The 17,524-nt window shown below is 36.1% G+C and overlaps 1 protein-coding gene across 1 annotated transcript in view; it reads right to left on the bottom strand.

The window, feature by feature from the left end:
• Nucleotides 1-2,266: 2,266 nt before the first annotated feature.
• The window catches only part of LOC108678093 (agrin), an 80,387-nt gene continuing 65,129 nt past the window's right edge, over nt 2,267-17,524 (bottom strand). Inside the window, exons 28-32 of the mRNA XM_047879959.1 lie at nt 16,362-17,438; nt 14,194-14,377; nt 8,958-9,105; nt 5,583-5,659; nt 2,267-4,316 (exon numbers count right to left, since the gene is read on the bottom strand). Of these exons, the coding sequence (XP_047735915.1) occupies nt 4,242-4,316; nt 5,583-5,659; nt 8,958-9,105; nt 14,194-14,377; nt 16,362-17,438 (1,561 nt within the window). The 3' untranslated portion in view covers nt 2,267-4,241. The remainder of the gene's footprint in view (nt 4,317-5,582; nt 5,660-8,957; nt 9,106-14,193; nt 14,378-16,361; nt 17,439-17,524) is intronic.

Here is a 17,524-nt window from a genome sequence, read left to right as displayed (position 1 = left end):
TTAATTACGAGCTCCAGTATAGCGTCGCCCTGAAGGACTAACGATGTAGTGAGGAAGTCCTAGAATCTGGAGTAAACGTCGTAGATGTTTTATCTTGTAGAACATATATTAGTATAGGATTTCTCGTAGCCTCGCATCGAACTAAATTCAATAATTTACAATACCAGGCAGAGGCAACGGAATCTTCAAGCTTCGCTGCTTACGTTGTGTTGCAATTAAATAAAATTCGTTTTTTACCGGAGGCCCGGAGTCTTCCGGGCTCAGAGCTTCCATATAATTTCTATCGCCTGACATGTCCGCGGAAGCCAAGGCCTAAAATTCGGCATTGAATGGAGCTTCATTAACAGACTACAGACTGCGATCATTTACTAAATGAGCCGAGTGAATGCACTATTGGTACCATATTGGCTTCACGCTTGATTTCTGCCCAAAAAATATTTTCAAATCCGTGACCTGATATACATAGTTATTGTTTCAAGTAGATCCTCGGTAATCCTACTGAAATTTATTTTAAGAATTGAACAAATGGAAGGATAATAGAATTAGAGTTTGCTAGAGAAAATTTGATCATTTAAGGAAGAATACCCCGAAATCCCCGCAGATTAGATTTACATCAATATCTATTTTTTATATATTTTTCACTTTATTTATTTTTTCATTAACGAGAAATTAAATAAACTGCATCAGATTATTAAACCACGAGGATTTTACCAAAGCATAATAGTTTAGAGATTAGTCAGCGTTGAAAATGTTTTCATTTTGAATCCATAATTTATATTTGAAGTGTTCCATGTGGTGCAAGAAACAGACCTCGCAAATTGCAGTTTATTTCTGAGAGCTGCGGCAGGTTTTAATTGCTAGGAACAATAAGACCGAGCTCCAGCATTTTATTTCAGGTGCCTTCTATTCAAATTTCGAGCAATTCTTATTCATACGAGGACGCATAATCATAGCAAACTGCCAGCCATAATTTTCTAAACAAGTGATATTGAATTCGATATTTTAACAGCTCAAATTATAAATGAAAATATGAAATAATTACTAAATAATAATTTATATATTATTTATATATACTAAATAAATATTTATAATACTAATAAAGGCAATGAAAGAACAGAGACTCTGTATATTTTCTGTATTTTGCTAAAAACGAGTGCAAACACACAAACAATATTTTACATAATTACAGGGCTTTATTATTAAATAATTCTTGGGTTTAATATTTATAGAACTACTAAATATTATATTATGGTATTGAGTAACATTAATAATTTTTTCGTGAGTTTTCTAATGCAATCAACGTTCAGTCATTTACAATCCACTCTCGAGAATAGATAGTTTTGTAATTTTGTTTATAAATAGATATATATGGAAACTGAAAATGCTAATACAATTCAACTTAGACATTATATTTAACAATTATATGATTTTCTTCCATTAGATAAAATATCATCTTTTTATCTTTTAAGAAAGAGAATAAAAAAGATACATTTTAAGGCCAGATAAATATCCATAGAGGTCTTTCGTCAATAATAAACATCATTTGCCAGGAAGCATGTAAAATATTTGTAATAACGAGCACATTATTCGCAAAATCATCATAAAACTCACCATTTCTAGTCATCATTTATGGTGTGTTGACACGCATTATTTTCTTGCACTATAAAGTTCTTGTACATTTTACGCGCTTATATAATTGCCATATTTTTGAGCGATGCAATTCCTTGTTCTGAAACTCTTAAGAATGAGCTACACCAATTGGGATAATAATCAAGAGTACGTAAAGTAACGACGCGCGTTAGCTGAGGATGGCACTTCGTACAATAGGTAATGGTTTCTTTACGAACACTTGCTCTTTGACGAGCGCCGTTCCATCAACACCAGACCATAAAATTCTCAAAGTGTCTCGTCTCAAAGGAGTTCCAGCTTGTCGGCAGTGAGTCATAAATCTCGAAAAGTATTCATTTTGACTGAATTAGAAGTGGATAAGATTGTGACATAAATTTTACGAAGTGTTTTTTGCGCTTAATTCATGACCCGAAAAATCACAAAATAACTAGAAAGCAATGAGAGATGAGATAAGATGAGAAAGCTTCACTGCAAGTAAGATTTAGAATCCATAAAATTTTTTTACTTCGTTAAAATAAAACAATTCTGGCATCACGCACTAACATTCAGCGTTACATCGTTGCGTTCAATGGAAAAAATATATTGAATTCAAATTAGGTAAATCATTGCATTTATTAGCATAATTTTCGCCGTATTTTTAGAATATAAAAACAAACTTGATGCAAAACTGTTTTAATTAATTAAGAGGCGAATTAGGTGAGATGCATGCCCCATTCTGAGGCAATAAAATTAGATAGAACAATTCCGGGTGAGTAAGTCTAATTCAGAGTTAAAATTTCAGGTTTGAAAGCAGAATAGGGTTCAAAATGAACAAGAAATTATAAGAATAAATTAGAACTGTAATAGAACGTTTCGCCCGGGAACTTGGACAAACATAAAAGCAATAATTGAAGGATATGTTCACCTGTAAACATATGGGAAATACTAATGCATTATATGCACAACACGTACGCACAGCGAGTAAAGAACTTGCATGCGCGATAGAAGGCCAACACGAGGACATAGGCTGCATGAGCAGTGGTCGAGGCTCGCATCACTCATAAAAGTAAATGGGTCTAACTGTTGAATAATGACCTAGCTTCTTAGCCATGACATGAGCAGAGAGCAGACGTAGCACTGAAACGCCCTTTTGATGAGCAAAATCACCAAGTTTATGCGATGTTCTGTCCTATTTATTATCCCCGTGTATATATAACCTAAAAACCAAATGAATTTTAGTGAAACAGTGAATTTTATTATTAAAACAATAATATAAGTTATGTATTTGCGCTTGCCACATCTCTTTTTAAATGCCGCACTTACGTGAAATGCACTACGGTACTTCAAAAGTGGCGGGCAATGCCACTCATAGTGACTGCAATTACTTAGTAAATGAACCAGATTTTTTTCATGTTGCGTGCCTCAAATAAATTTTAAGCAATACCTCAAAGGCTACATGTGTATGCATATTTATTTTATTTATGCATATTGTGTATGCTACAAGTGTATGCTAAAATGCATATTTTAGATGCCGAACACTGCATGCTTGTTCAGATCGTTATTCGTATGGCGCAGAGGTGTCTCCTGGGATTGGCTTAAAATGGCTTAAAGCCAGAGTTTTAATTGGTCACTGTAGTTAAGAGCGAGAGCCCTGATTGGCAGCTCGTGTTAAATGTTTGAGTTCTGAATGGCTGCACGAGTTCGAATTTTGCTGTGTTATTGCAGATGTAAAAAATAATTTTAGCAACGAAAAACGATCAGCGAATCAATTTTTGGGTTTGTAGCTAAACCAATGATATAATGAAGCAAACTTAGATTTACGATCATCGTGGGTCCTCACAATTATCAGTACTTACGAGTGTCCAACTTCCCTGAGATTCGTACGTAAATTTCTAAATAACATTGTACCATTCACGCTGAAATAGTGGAAGAATAAATCAATGCAGACATTCCATACGATTCAAAAACTACATTTCAATCAAGTTTATTGCTGAATAATAACAATTATTTGCGTTTTCTATCTCCCCATTCATCACGACTGATAAATATATGAGCAATTTGCCAATTCACGAGCATAAAGTTCAACTTATATACATGCAAATATTACAAAATTATTCTAGATGCAATAGCAACTTTCTGGCTCACGGGTAAAATATCTATTTCTTTTTTTCATACAATAACAATGATTAATAATACGCTTAGGTATAATTTATTAAAGTCTGTATCGTGAATACGAATTTCGTTTTTTTCTGGCAAACAGATGTCGACCAGACGAACGTTTATGAATAATCTCACTGCGCCAAAACGCGTATCGATACGCATGTTATCAAAGAGATTTTCTTTAACCTAAAAAGTATACCAGTCTTGCCTGTGGCCAAACCGATAAATCGATATCTAAATTTTCGGTGCCCACGCATCGGTAAGCGAAAAGAAAAAGATGAACGAGCGAAAAATTGCAATGAGGTATTAACAAATCATACAGCTAAAACCCTGTCATGGTCTTACATTCTTGGCCATATGAATGGCCTTGGCCAATCATCGGCATTGAGTGGCCAACCGTCGGTATTGAGTGGCCACTTACAAACTACTTATAAATTGTAATTGGTAAACGTGGCTACAGATCGTTATCGCTGCTATCTCATGCTATCACAGAACTGGATCTTCTCGGCGCCCACGTGGGAGGACAAGTCTACGTCTCTGTTGTGCACCTGTGAACAAACAGACATGGTGATAAAAAAACTGTTTAGCAATAGTATCGCAGATGTAAACAAACAGGTACTGCGATAGCCTAAGTATTTAGCCATGGTGATAAAAAGTTGTTAGGCAATGGAATCGTACATGTAAACAAACAGATACTGCGGTAGCCCAAGTATTTAGCCATGACATTATAAAAACTGTTTAGCAATAGTATCGCAGATGCAAACAAACAGATATGGTGGTAACCTAATTATTTATCAATGGCATTGCATGTGTAAGCAGATCAGGTGTGCGAAACTACTTTTTCTATATAATATAATTGCGCCAATAAATAATAGGGTGTTAAATAATAATAATAGGGTGTTAAAAGCTTCTATTCTTTAGTATTACAGCACCTATAAACAAACAGAGCTACTATTCTTCAGTAATCTAGCACCTGTAAATAAACAGATAGAGCGACTATTCCTGAATATTATTAGCATATAGTGCAAGCATAGTTAAAAGTGATGAAGATTGCTAGTATATATTGATATAAAATATTCTTCTTAAAGATGTCGAGATTCTAAAAAGTTATTTTAGCAAGGTTATGTGCATGCAGCTTAAGCGCTGTACAGTAAAAAACGAATTCATGTTAATTTTTTTCTGCAAAACAAAATAGTATTTCAAAGGTTAAGATATTTCACGGAAAAAATTGCAGTTGATATCATCGTATAAGCATAAATAGTGAACTAAACAATAAAACATAATTTATTTACAAGCATTGAAACTCTCTTATGAAAGCAACAAGCTATTATATTACAATTAATGTTTTTCTCGTATGACTTTCTCAGACCCAAAAGAAAATACGACACAGATAATATGTGGCACAAAAAAGGAACGCTGGGTTATCAGGCCGTGATCATTCGCTTGTAAGGAGAGTAAGCTGCTCTAGCCATCCTACTAATAACTAAGTAGAAGGCATAGCAAGGCTGCACCGATCTCTTTATTGATGGTCCTGCTGTATTTGCCAGAAATGCGTTGGGCATTAATATGACTGATGATACAAGAAGGAGTGGAACAAGTCCACGGCTTTTGATCCTCAGATTTCAGTATTCAGTTGACAATATGAGATTTCTTGCTCTAACATTTGAAGGATACTTCTTACTTCATCTTTCTGAGTGCTGAAAGTTTGATGATATTTTTTTCTTTATTTGACACTTTATAATAAATATTTATATGTATATATATTTATTCATAATATATATTTATATTTGTGTAAGATTACTAGGTGTACAAACCTGCAGCTGATCGATACAGCCTTTGAAGCCGTGGTAGAAAGCACTGGGTAGGCCTTCCGGCAAGTTGGGACTTCCACCTGCAGGTAAAAACCAACGAAAATTACGTATATTGCGGATAAGTGCCAACTAGGATCGGTAAATATAAATGAAAGAGCCCTATGACCATGTCTGTAATAAAATTGTCAGTTGCTACAGGAAACACTCTTTAAAGAAAAAAATATAACTCAGTACTCATTGCAGTGAGTGACAGAGGGCGAATTTTCTCGTCCGTCCGAGAAGTCACGGACGGACAGACCGACAGACAGACGGACGGACGGACATGACGAGCACAATAGCGCCTTTTTTCCATATATAAGAAAATACGCTAAAAACTCTTCGTGAGCGAGAGAATGCAAGCGTTTCGGGCCATGACTTGCATGTTAAAGAAGTAATCGGCTTTTAAATTGATAGGGTAAAAAAATTCTTGGTCTTCATCGACCCCGACTAAGCCGAATATCGACAACATGTTTCCCTTGTTGGTCATACAGCCAGCCAAAATGACGAAACGACGAAAGTACATTCAACGAAGCGACAACAAGAAAACGCAAAGCTTGGTTGCACTGAGCGCAGTGGACACAACAGATCCTCGACCGGTAGCCGGTCTGAAGGAAAGGATATGCGACAGAGTGGTATTTCGTCGGAGGATTTTCAGGACTATATTTTTATTCTGCTGTTTGCAATGGAAATTCCGAAAAAACCTTGGGTTAAAGAGGAATATATATATTTACATTTACAGTGATTTGAATTTTAATCTATCTAAATCTGATATTTTTATTTTAACCTTGCATAATATTGAATAGCGGGACAACTTCTAATAGTGCCTCTATAAGTTTTAACTTTTTACCATAAAATTATGATGAATGTAAAGGAGATAGAAAACATCCTAACTGATTAAGTCATCCTAAGCTTATATCATCATCTGATCAAGAGTATTTTGTATATTAAAGTTTAGCAAGTCTCCAGAATAACAACCTCGTGAGAATTGCCAACGAAAATTAATTGCGAATTTAGAGACTGTGTGTATCGGGTAAAATAATGTATAAGTTTTCAACGGAAACATAGCTTTGATGTATCTAGCTGCTAAGAGAAGTTCTAACTAAGCTCGTACAAACATAGAAACAATTCACTAAAAATTTCGCTCTTGTTCCTTTGCTTGCACGCATCTGCAAGTCAGCCCTGCTTAACGTTTGCCAATGCGTCTGGTCTGATGTAACAAACTTTTTCTAAACTAGTGCCTGTTAGATAAACGTTTCGGTCGTATTTGCTATGACCAGTTTTTGGCTGCCGCTTCACTGAACCTTTCTCTGGTATTACAACATGAACAAAAAATATGACCAATGATGGACGTTGAATATTCAGGAAAGTTGGAGCGGTGTGGGGGAGTTCAAGTGGTTGAATCTACATTGCGGTTAAAAAAACTGCTTTGTTGCCAGAAAGCCAAAGCTCTTGAGCTGCGCGAATGAAGACAGAAAATTCTGTTAGAAAGTCTCGCTTGGCACTGGAATTGTTGGTGTGAATAGTCAGCAAAGCTACTAACATGTTGCTATAATTTCATAGGAATTGAAGACAATCGAAATTGTGATTTATTAACGAATTATTATAACAACCACAAACTAATAAATTATGCAGCTGATTAGACAGTTTGTATTATTTTCAGATCAGGTCAATTGATCAAACACGAGGATCATCAAGCGACCTCTCCCCATGAATGGCAGGCGATCTTAATCACATGCACATCTCGGGAGCAAAACAAACACAAACAATTCTGCTTGCAGAAACATTAATTATTGATGAAGGGCATGTTCCTTCAGGAAATAGAAACCGTATTATCAGTAACATATTTTCAACGACCAGTCGCCATCCTTCTTTGTTTCATTCAATAATTTGGAGCAGCCAAATTATTGATACACTCGCAGGCACCGCTGAAATAAATGAAATTCGTGTTTTCCTAACAGTATGTTGTGACTCCTAGGATGAGTGTTTATTTTCAAATAACTACAGTTTTACTATTTAATTTAGCTATATTTTCCCGTATGCATAGCGGTAAGATATTGTGAAGAAATATGATTGCCCTTTTCGAACCGCATGAATTTTATCTAAGACAAGACCGCGAGTAATTGATTAAGTTGAAAAAAATCATCCTCGTGTAAGCGTAGGTTAACAAAGCATTATATGGAAACGAATACTCACAATAACTGAGAACGAAATGCGTAAATTTAAGCGTAGATTGACAGTAGCCTTAAAAACAAGTTCACGATTACTTGTGAGAGCTGCACAAAATCCACCTCATGTGAGCGTAAAATTAAGTACAGCATTCAAGACATGGCCACGATTACTCATAACAGCTGCACAAAATCCGCCTCATATAAGCATAACTTAAGTACATCATTCAAGACATGGCCACGATTACTTATAAGAGCTGCATAAAATCCGCCTCATGTAAGCGTAAATTAAGTACAGCATTCAAGACATGGCCACGATTACTTATAACAGCTGCACAAAATCCGCCTCATGTAAGCATAAATTAACTACAGCATCGCGTGCATATGACCGAGCTTCACTGAGCAGGTTGCATTGCAAGGCTCTTCTTGTGATAGCGCAATCCCAGCTCCTTTTATTAGCGTTGAGTGGACGGCAGCGAACCGTTATGAAGAACTACTTAAATCTGCATTTCTTTGCTATCTACGGCACCTAGTATTTTTCAGACACGCCAAATAATTATCTGGATTCGATGAAAAAATAATGATTCTTTATCGAATTTGATGAGACGTTGAGGTGAAAATAGAACCACGTTAGCTTTATCATATTTGAATTCATTGCAAAGTCGATGTAATTAATGATCAGGTTCATGAAAAAATGTTATTTTAATTGGATTCCTATTAAAAAATTAGGAACATATAAATAATTTATTTTTCCAAAATAAATCAAAGTACTATAATAATTTTACGATTTTTTTTTTTTCTCCCGATCTTTGGCCTTTGCTGGGTTTTTGTACCCAGGCAAAGCGCATTTACAAGGACAGACTAGAAGATTTCCGACGTCGTAAATATTTGAAAATCGCAATTCTCTACGACATAATTTTTAATTCACGTGATGCAATAATAATAACAGTTGTCATTAAAATTAAATCTAGAACATTTATATATTTGATGACACGAGGAAAACTGCAGTTTGAATGACAATTATTAAAATTAAAAAATTATTGAACTATGAATTTATTAATTCTTGAAAAATTATTATTGGTTTAAATAAATATAAATTATTAATTTCATTAATTAACTACAGAATCGATTTATTAATTTACTGGTTTATAAAAGCCATTTAAGAGTTACGCACCGAGCCAGAGTGTGTCGTCGGAGTTTAGCTCTTCGCTGCCCCGCTCTGCCACACCGCGTACCGGCGACTCGCTGTCCACTCTCAGCACTGCCAACCGCCGGCGCCGGTGCACCACGGCACTGTGCCACTCCCCGTCTGATACATCCACCTGATACCAACACCAAGCATATTAAATACATTCATTTTTATGCTACTTAAAGGTTAATACACTTACTGGCTGACATGTTTACCTGATGGGTCACCACCAACACAAATAATATAAAATACAATCAAGATAACATGGTAGTGCATCTTAATTGTCAGTTTCAATTTCCAGCAGTTTCAAGTGTTTCCTTTAGCAGTTTCCTTAATTGAGTTGAATGGCTTTTGAGGATTACCTAACATTTAACCCAATTAAAATGCTTTGAAAACTAACAAAACCTACGAGTCTGCAAAGATGAAACCTAAACTTCGTTGTAATACATATTTATTAGAGTGCATTCGGATATTTATTGCGATATTTATGATAGCGACCGCTCAAAAATACAACCAAGAAATTGTGAACAATGCAGTTTTGCCAGCCTGTCCAAAATAAATGTATAAAATAATAAGAGGGAGAAATATTACATTTTTAAATATTGTGAGGCTGAAATTAAAGTTACTTGATTTCAATTACAGAAGAAATAGAATCGCAAAGATAGGCTAAATTAAAAAAGTTTGGAGTTACAAAAGTGAAAGAAATATAATTTTAATTTGAACCTTATTATTGTTTCATCAACTTGAAATATAGGTAAAGTATTCTAATCATCCAATTTCATTAATTTACTAAACTTCATGAAAATACAGTTAAATATTTAAAATAACTCAACAATAAACTTTATCAAGTGATAGTTAAAAATTTATGACTGCGTCACTATTCAATTTTCCAAATGAAATCGAAGCAAAAGGAAGAACTTAATTTTCCCCTGTCATAATTGCGAATTCATATGACAACGACAGCGGTGACGATTGAAGTTGACTTTAGAGTGATGGCAAGAGTTGAACTCGACATAACACCAACGCATCATACATGAAGATCTCCCTTGAATATTTAGGAAAGATAATACATATAAATAGACATTAATTCTCAGAAAGTATATCGGTCAATCACTGATTGATAGCGATGACGGTCGAGCTCTTGGGTCGTTATAGCTGTCGGCATATCTCAGTGTCACCGATTAGGAGCCTATTCAATGCGTTGCATTAGAATATAAATAGAAATTGTGGCAAGAGGAATCTCAATTTACAGGATTTTCCTCCCAACGGTATATTTGGGAGTAAAACTGCTCGTGTTCATGTATGGGAGTTTTTGACGAAGTAAAAAACTGAATTAAGGCAAAAATTAAGTCGCGCAGGCAAGTGTAACGCAAATACAACATCGAAAATAGCACAAGATTTTCAGTGCAGCCGAAATTGCGCGCCATTGTCTCCTAATGGACCGCCATGACTGCCATTAAGAATGGCGGCAACGTTTGGTAATTTTTCGGAAGGACTCGCCGGTGACATGGGGGCGTTTTGTAGTCATTACCTCATTTTCTGTCCATATGGCAAAGCGACATGAAGATTTCCGGTGAATTTTGTGTATTTTTTGTTCCCATGAATTTTGCTTACGGGGGACTAGTTTAATTTACATTTTCAGTAATTTGCTGCGTCACTTGAATTTTAACTAAAATACAACGAATTTACAGAAGTACTTAATTCTCTAGGATGCTTTACATTAAGCAGTGGCTTAAAATCATGCATATAACTTCCTTTAGGTTCGCCCAGGGTATGGAAGAATATAATTTTCTGTCTTCACATTATCAAAGGTGGCGCTTTCCTCGATTTTTCAGTCACTGAAAACTACGCTTTTACCGAACAAAATAAACTCTTTTAATGTTCTAAAAACCTCATCTTCTCGATACAATCAACGATATCTTCTTCTTTGCAAAAGTGATAGAAGCTCTTCCTAGAAAAAGCAAAACTAGCTCCTGCGATGTGGAAAAGAGCATCGAACAAGATAATTAGCAACTACAAATGAATAAAAGATCTTTTTTAACGAGTTGATTTATTTATAGCATTAGGGAGAAATCAATTGATGGTAATCAAAATGGGGAGCAGAAACATGCTTGCGTCAAAGGGGTTAAAGAAAGACAAGTAATTAAATAAAAATAAATTAATTATAATAAAAGTTAAAAAAAGGCCATGCAGACCATAATTAAAAAAAATGTCTCTACACATTCGTGAAATTGAAATTTTCCTGTGATCCCTACAAGATTAACATTTAATTTATGTGAGGTACACTCAAGTATTCTCGACTGCAAATGGGAATATGTATTATAAAACTGGAGTAGTAATAAATTATATAATTGTTCAACCCATGAATATAGTCAAGAAATGAACGTGCTCGTGAGTCCTTGAGTACGTGCTCGTACTCCAGATGAATTTCGGACTAAGATATGTTAATTAAATGAAGAAGTCTAATCTTTTGATTTGTTGATAGTTGATTAAAGCCATAATTATTTACAAAGTATTTCAATTAACCTTTTGAAATTGTTTACCGAGATTTCAAGATACAACTTAAAATCCAAACATGTCATCCAAGAAGACAGATTTGATTTTAACGTTTCAAACTATTGGCCAACGCAGAATTCCCTAACGCAGAAAATGGATAATTCCCGCCAGACTTTGTACGTCATTGTAAGTCAGCGGTGAATTCCTGAAAAAAAAATATTTTCTGATTCCGGCTCACCCCGCATTTGCGGATTCCAACTTATCAATTTGTCGTCATTGGAATTTAAGTGCTGCCGTCGTGTTGCTAATATGGACACGTATTTACATGACGATGACAACAGGTATAACCTTGAATACATGTGAATACATGTATAGTTCCCTGAACTTCAAATATGAATTTAATTTTTGCAATAAATTCTCCTATTAAATATTTTCGAAAGAATAAGTAAATGGAGTGCTCGTATAACCTGCTATAGTTCATGTTTTATGCTAACAAAAGTGATGTAATAACAAATTTCTAGATTAATACTAGCCGTACGATTCGATTTAACAGTTCATAACTAATCATTATCAACACAACAAGAGTGAAAATGTACCACGAGAACATATAATAAAAAAAACGTTAGCATGAGTCAAATCGATGAACGCTGCTTTATGAAATCCGAAACGGATTTCGCAGCAACCGAGGACAAAGGAAGGAATTTTGTGCTTTGGCATAATACGGGTCGTGTATTGATGCGCTGCGGGAAAATACACGCATGTTTCAGTGATTAAAAACTAAGAACACAGGCAAAAGGAAGGTAAATTTTGACTCTGCATCGATGCATTTCCGATGAAGGGATTCGACTCCCACGTGCAAACCGCGAGCGTCGCGATCTCGCCCTAGAACAAAAGCGATATTCCCGGACGCGCCAAATACAGCGTCCATGTAAACATCAAAGGCGAGAGCTGCGGTGAATGTGGGCTTGGACTAAATGGACGATATATCCTTGTGCGTGTGAGTAAAATTGTTCGATCTTCGAGGCCAATATAGAATTGTTCGTCTCGTAATGAATGATTGACGGATGAAATATTTCAATTTTCTGGAAAGTTGCGGTACCGTAAATGTTTTTATCTCGTGCTAGAAATGGGCGAGTTTTTGCGGTAAATTCAATTTGATGTTGGAACTAAGTTTATTATCACCGTTCCAGAGCCGATCAAGAATTTAACTTTCCGAATACGAATCCGAGATATCGTTTAGTTTTTGTAACTTTTTTTCAAACTAGGCATGAAATATTTCACTCATGGTCAGGATTTCTCGTTGCCTAAGAGGCAGATCTTCCCGCGTGCCATTAATTGCATTACATTCACTAATACTAGTGATTGCTACATTACAAAAATGTGTGTTTTTATCTACTGAAAAACACTGTATTAATTAGAACATTAGATACGAATAGCAAAGTCGATGTTTGATGTACATATAAGATGGAAGTTAAAAATACATTTTACAATATTAACGTGCTTGTTAAGGAGATCACAAAGGCTCAGACGCCACAGTCTTGAGAACTGAAAGCCATTGCGAAAAATGTGATATAGTTTAAGGGTATTAAGAAAATAGGGTAGAACTCTCTCAGTGCCATGAGGTTCATAAATGTTCGAACGTATATGATTATTTTTTCAACTAAAATAACAGAATTTTTCCGCAACAGTCGTGCAATGTTATTTCTCTACTGCAGCAGGCTGCTATGCAATATCCGTTTCTTAATTTAAAGATAGATTCTGAATGACAGACGCAAGGCCGAATGGGCGCTAATTTGCCCAATAAAATAGAGATTTATAAGCCAATTTCAAAATTTGATAGCTGGTCCTCCGCCTGAAAAGCTCAATAAATTAAGGGGAAAATGACGATTCATTGATGTGAACCGCGCTCAATTTTACTGTAAGATTTATGCCACGAAGATAAGGCGCTTTTTGAAGCAACAAAGTGATCATGGGAATATTGATTGCAAGTGTGAAACTTCACGTCTTGCAATACTGTTGCATGGATAGTAAGTAAGGATGCACAGATATAACGAAAGTAAGTTTCGGAAGAATTATCGTATTTCCTCGCCTTTTAACGAGACATCAGGAATTACTCTGAAATTACTATTGAAACCGATGAGGAGTGAGACCAAATTCTCATTGGGGCTTCGTATTGAAAATGAAAGAATAACTCTTCTCAAAGGCATCATCATCATTAAAATTACGTCAATATTACACGAACATTTTAATAACTTCATTGTAAACGCCTAAGAATGTCCACTGAAGAAAAGGATTAGAATTCCTTCATCAGAAACAGGAATTTAATTAATCACGGATGACTGCCCGCCACACGATGACCACCTAATAGATTTTCAATAGGGCTTGACTAATTATGTTGTATCACAACTTGAATTTGTGACTTGACTTTTTTTCAATTTATATTTACGCAAAGAATCATATTGAGGATTTAAATGCAAGGATCACAACGAAAGTGAACTAAACTTTTTTACAACGCCGTTACTGGATAGATTTATTTGTACTTTTTTCACACAGCTGTTGTTATTCGATTTTTTTTTTCATTCGGTACGTCTGATTTTACTACCCGAAAAAGATTGTTTCTTATTGAAAAAAAAACAACAAAGATTTTTTGTTGTTTTCCAATTTACATTCTAAAGAAATTCTCATAAATATAACTTTATAAATAAATGCAATGGTCGACATGTACCTGGGACTGAACTTGTAGCGTGTTGCTGCCGCCAAGGTTAAGGCTGAGGTTGAGAAAGCCGTCGGCGAGGGCGAGCGCGAGGTGATCGCGCGCCAGCGTACGGCCGCTCCAGACGAGCAGACCGCGCGTGGCGGTGGTACGGAACTTCACTTGAAAGTGGTTGGTGGTGAGACGCTCTTGCGCCCTGAGGGTGTACATGAGGAAACGATTAGGAAATAATAGGGTATAGTTAAGAAAACGATAGGGTATAGTTAAGAAAGCGATACGGTATAGTTTAGAAAACGATAGGGTATAGTTAAGAAAACGATAGGGTATATTTTTAAGAAAACGATAAGAAAACAATAGGGTTTAGGTAAGAACTTGGAACTGGTTGGTAATGTGACACTCTTGCGCCCTGAGGGTGTAGATGAGGGAACGATAAGAAAACAGTAGGGTATAGTGAAGAAAACTATAAGAAAATGATAGGGTATAGTTAAGAAAACGATTGGGCATAGATAATAACTTGGAAATGGTTGGTGGTGAGATGCTCTTGCGGGCTGAGAGTACAGATAAAAATGCTATATGATGTTAGCAAATACCCGTGAGAAAGTAGTTGGCATTGACACAGGAATACATGTTTTTCATATTAGTATGAAATGAAATGATGTGGGCTAAACTGACTGCCTGATGGTTATACACCTAACGTTTTAACAATTTTAAATGAAGAAATTACATAAATCGTTCACATTGATAAGTAATATTAGAAAAACCGATTTAAAAACTTAATTTTATAGCATACGTTACATGAATACAAAATTATACAATTGCACGGTCACGTACTGATACATACTGATACCATACACTTCTAATGAAAACTAAAAAAATGAAACTAAAATTGAGGTGAATGCAGAATCTATGAAAAAAAGATCAAATGCATCACTCAAACATTCAAAAAACAATCACATACACAACGTCGAAAAAACGTAATTTCATTTCTCCTACAGGATTCGGGAAGCTCAGTATAAATGCGAAAATAAATAAAGCAAACTTGAGTATGAAGTTTCGCATTAAATTTGAACGCTATTCATACAATATGAATGCGATAGGAGAGGGTTAATTTCTAACCCCCTTCGCATGGGGAGAACTCGGATCCGGAAAATTGGTGCGAGTGAATTATTGTGATGAACTCTCCTTCTGAAGATGAACTCCCAGCTATGAGAAACCAACCAGTTTTCTGGTGATGAATCAACGTTGATTGAATCAGCAGAAATGAAATCGAGTCATAGTCAACGATGTTTTAACATCATTTGCCTGGTGGTAAGATGACTTTGTCGAGTCGCTAATGGATTAGAGCTTCATTACATGACGTTGAATATGATGTGGAGACTCTTAAGACGAAAAAGTTTCATAGCCTCTGATTTGAAGGAATACCGTCAGCTACTCATTCTCAGATTGCTTTTCTTCACTCTTTGGAATTACGGCCGAATTGGTGCCGGCCATTCGCAGGTGATTCGTCGTTCACCTATAAATCGCCCTCGATTTTATAAAGATAATCTCATTGACGCCAAGCTCAGGAAATTAAATTTCTTATTCAGAAGTGACATGCTTTTTCTCCAAATTGCAGTAAGTTATATTCAAGAGGTTATTTGTTTGGGATTTGATGAAAAACGGTGAATTGACGCTATGAATGGCGCATGGAAGTGAAGCAATTGAAGTTAGGAATTTGTCAGGGAAAATTTATAAATAAATACAGCTTACAATGTTCTCATGGAGTCTCTATTCAATGTAGCGAAATTAAAATAATTATAATGAAAGCACAGTATTTCAATTTTTATTACTTCGTCATAAGAAATATGAATTCAGCTAATATAGGCAAAAACGATGCAAAAAGGCGTGAAGAAATTGAATAAACCCACACAATGAAAAAAACTTGAACCGCAAAAGTATATCTAATCAAATACACACCAACAAGGAAGACAGCAAACTTGCATATTAAAATAACAAGAAAACAATGAGCAAACTACCAACAGAAAATAAATACAGGTAAATTGCGTACATAAATCGGTGCGACGTGAGCAAATAAACAACAATGGTAAGCTGGGCGCTGGGAAAAACTACAAATGGAATCAAAGCTATAAATCAATACGGCAGCAGTGCATTTACTGAGCAAAGTGTGACGAATGCCGTACCTCGTCTCCTTTTCTTCCTGCCTGTCGACGATGACGAGCTCTTGAGAGTCGTCGTCTTTTTGCAGTTGGTCACCGTAGTGAATCGCCTGTTTGCGACGCGATTGTGACTTAGGGGCCTTAATAGTGTAACGTTGAGCGTTGGGAGTGTATTCCGCGTGACGCATTTTTGGCTCAGATGCAGAAGTAGTGTGACGTTGTGATGCGGTGAGAGTATCTTTTGTGTGACGCAATTGCGGCTTTTGTTTCCCGACGGAGCTTGGTTGTTCCGAGTTATGAGTAGTTTTTGTGTCATGTAGTTCTGTTTCCGGTGTCTCATTCGTGTAGCGCAGTTGATTTTTATTATGGCTATCTTTTTGCTGAAGGAGTGGGAGCTTCGGTGTTTCATTTGTGTGACGTGGTTCTGGCTTATTCGCGCTGGTCGTGTGAGGAATTTGGGGCTTAGGTTCATCAACAGAGATGCGCGGTTGGGGCTTAAGTTCCTCCTTTGTGCGACGCCGCGTGATATTGGACATCTCGATTAAATCTATAAGCTCATCTGCAATATTTTCTGAAGCCAACAGTCGACGCAGCTTCCTGTGGCTGTGATGAATTCGAGCTCGGTGTGGTAAAATTCTATTTGTTATATCCATCGATCCAATAGCTGAAAATCTTTGGAGGGATAAATTTCGAGGAGCATCTAAAAGCATTGGGTCTCGTACTGTTTGCAAATCTGGGTTTATCTTCAATAGTTTTTTTCCGTCCATTTTTTGAACAGATATTGAGACATCATTAGCACTCGGTTTGCCTTTCTTCGCTGCGAGTATCTCCTCATTTCCCGTTGAATTCCTGCCACGGATAAAATTCTTGGAATGCCGTACTTCTCCGTGTGTGGATATGGCTTCATTACCAGGACCATAGAGCTCAAAATTGAAGCCATTACCGGAGTCGTAATCCTCCAAGTCCAAGAAAACCATTTCATCAAGATCATCGCTACTTTTCAATTCAGTTGGGTAGTCCAAATTCAAATCAGACCAGAGAACAGGTAAATTCCATTGATTCAAGTCGATGCTCTCATTACCGAAGATTAAGCTTTGCAAACTGTTCCCAGGCACCGATTTGGCATCCGTCGGGAATTGGAGTGAGATCGTTGCCGTTCAATTGATAACGCGGAGAATTGTGAGCGG

This window comes from Hyalella azteca, unplaced genomic scaffold, assembly GCF_000764305.2.
Source record: "Hyalella azteca isolate HAZT.00-mixed unplaced genomic scaffold, Hazt_2.0.2 contig4315, whole genome shotgun sequence".
Taxonomy (NCBI): domain Eukaryota; kingdom Metazoa; phylum Arthropoda; class Malacostraca; order Amphipoda; family Hyalellidae; genus Hyalella; species Hyalella azteca.
The sequence above is the reverse complement of the archived record's forward strand: the minus strand, read 5'-3'. Positions and strand labels throughout refer to the sequence as shown.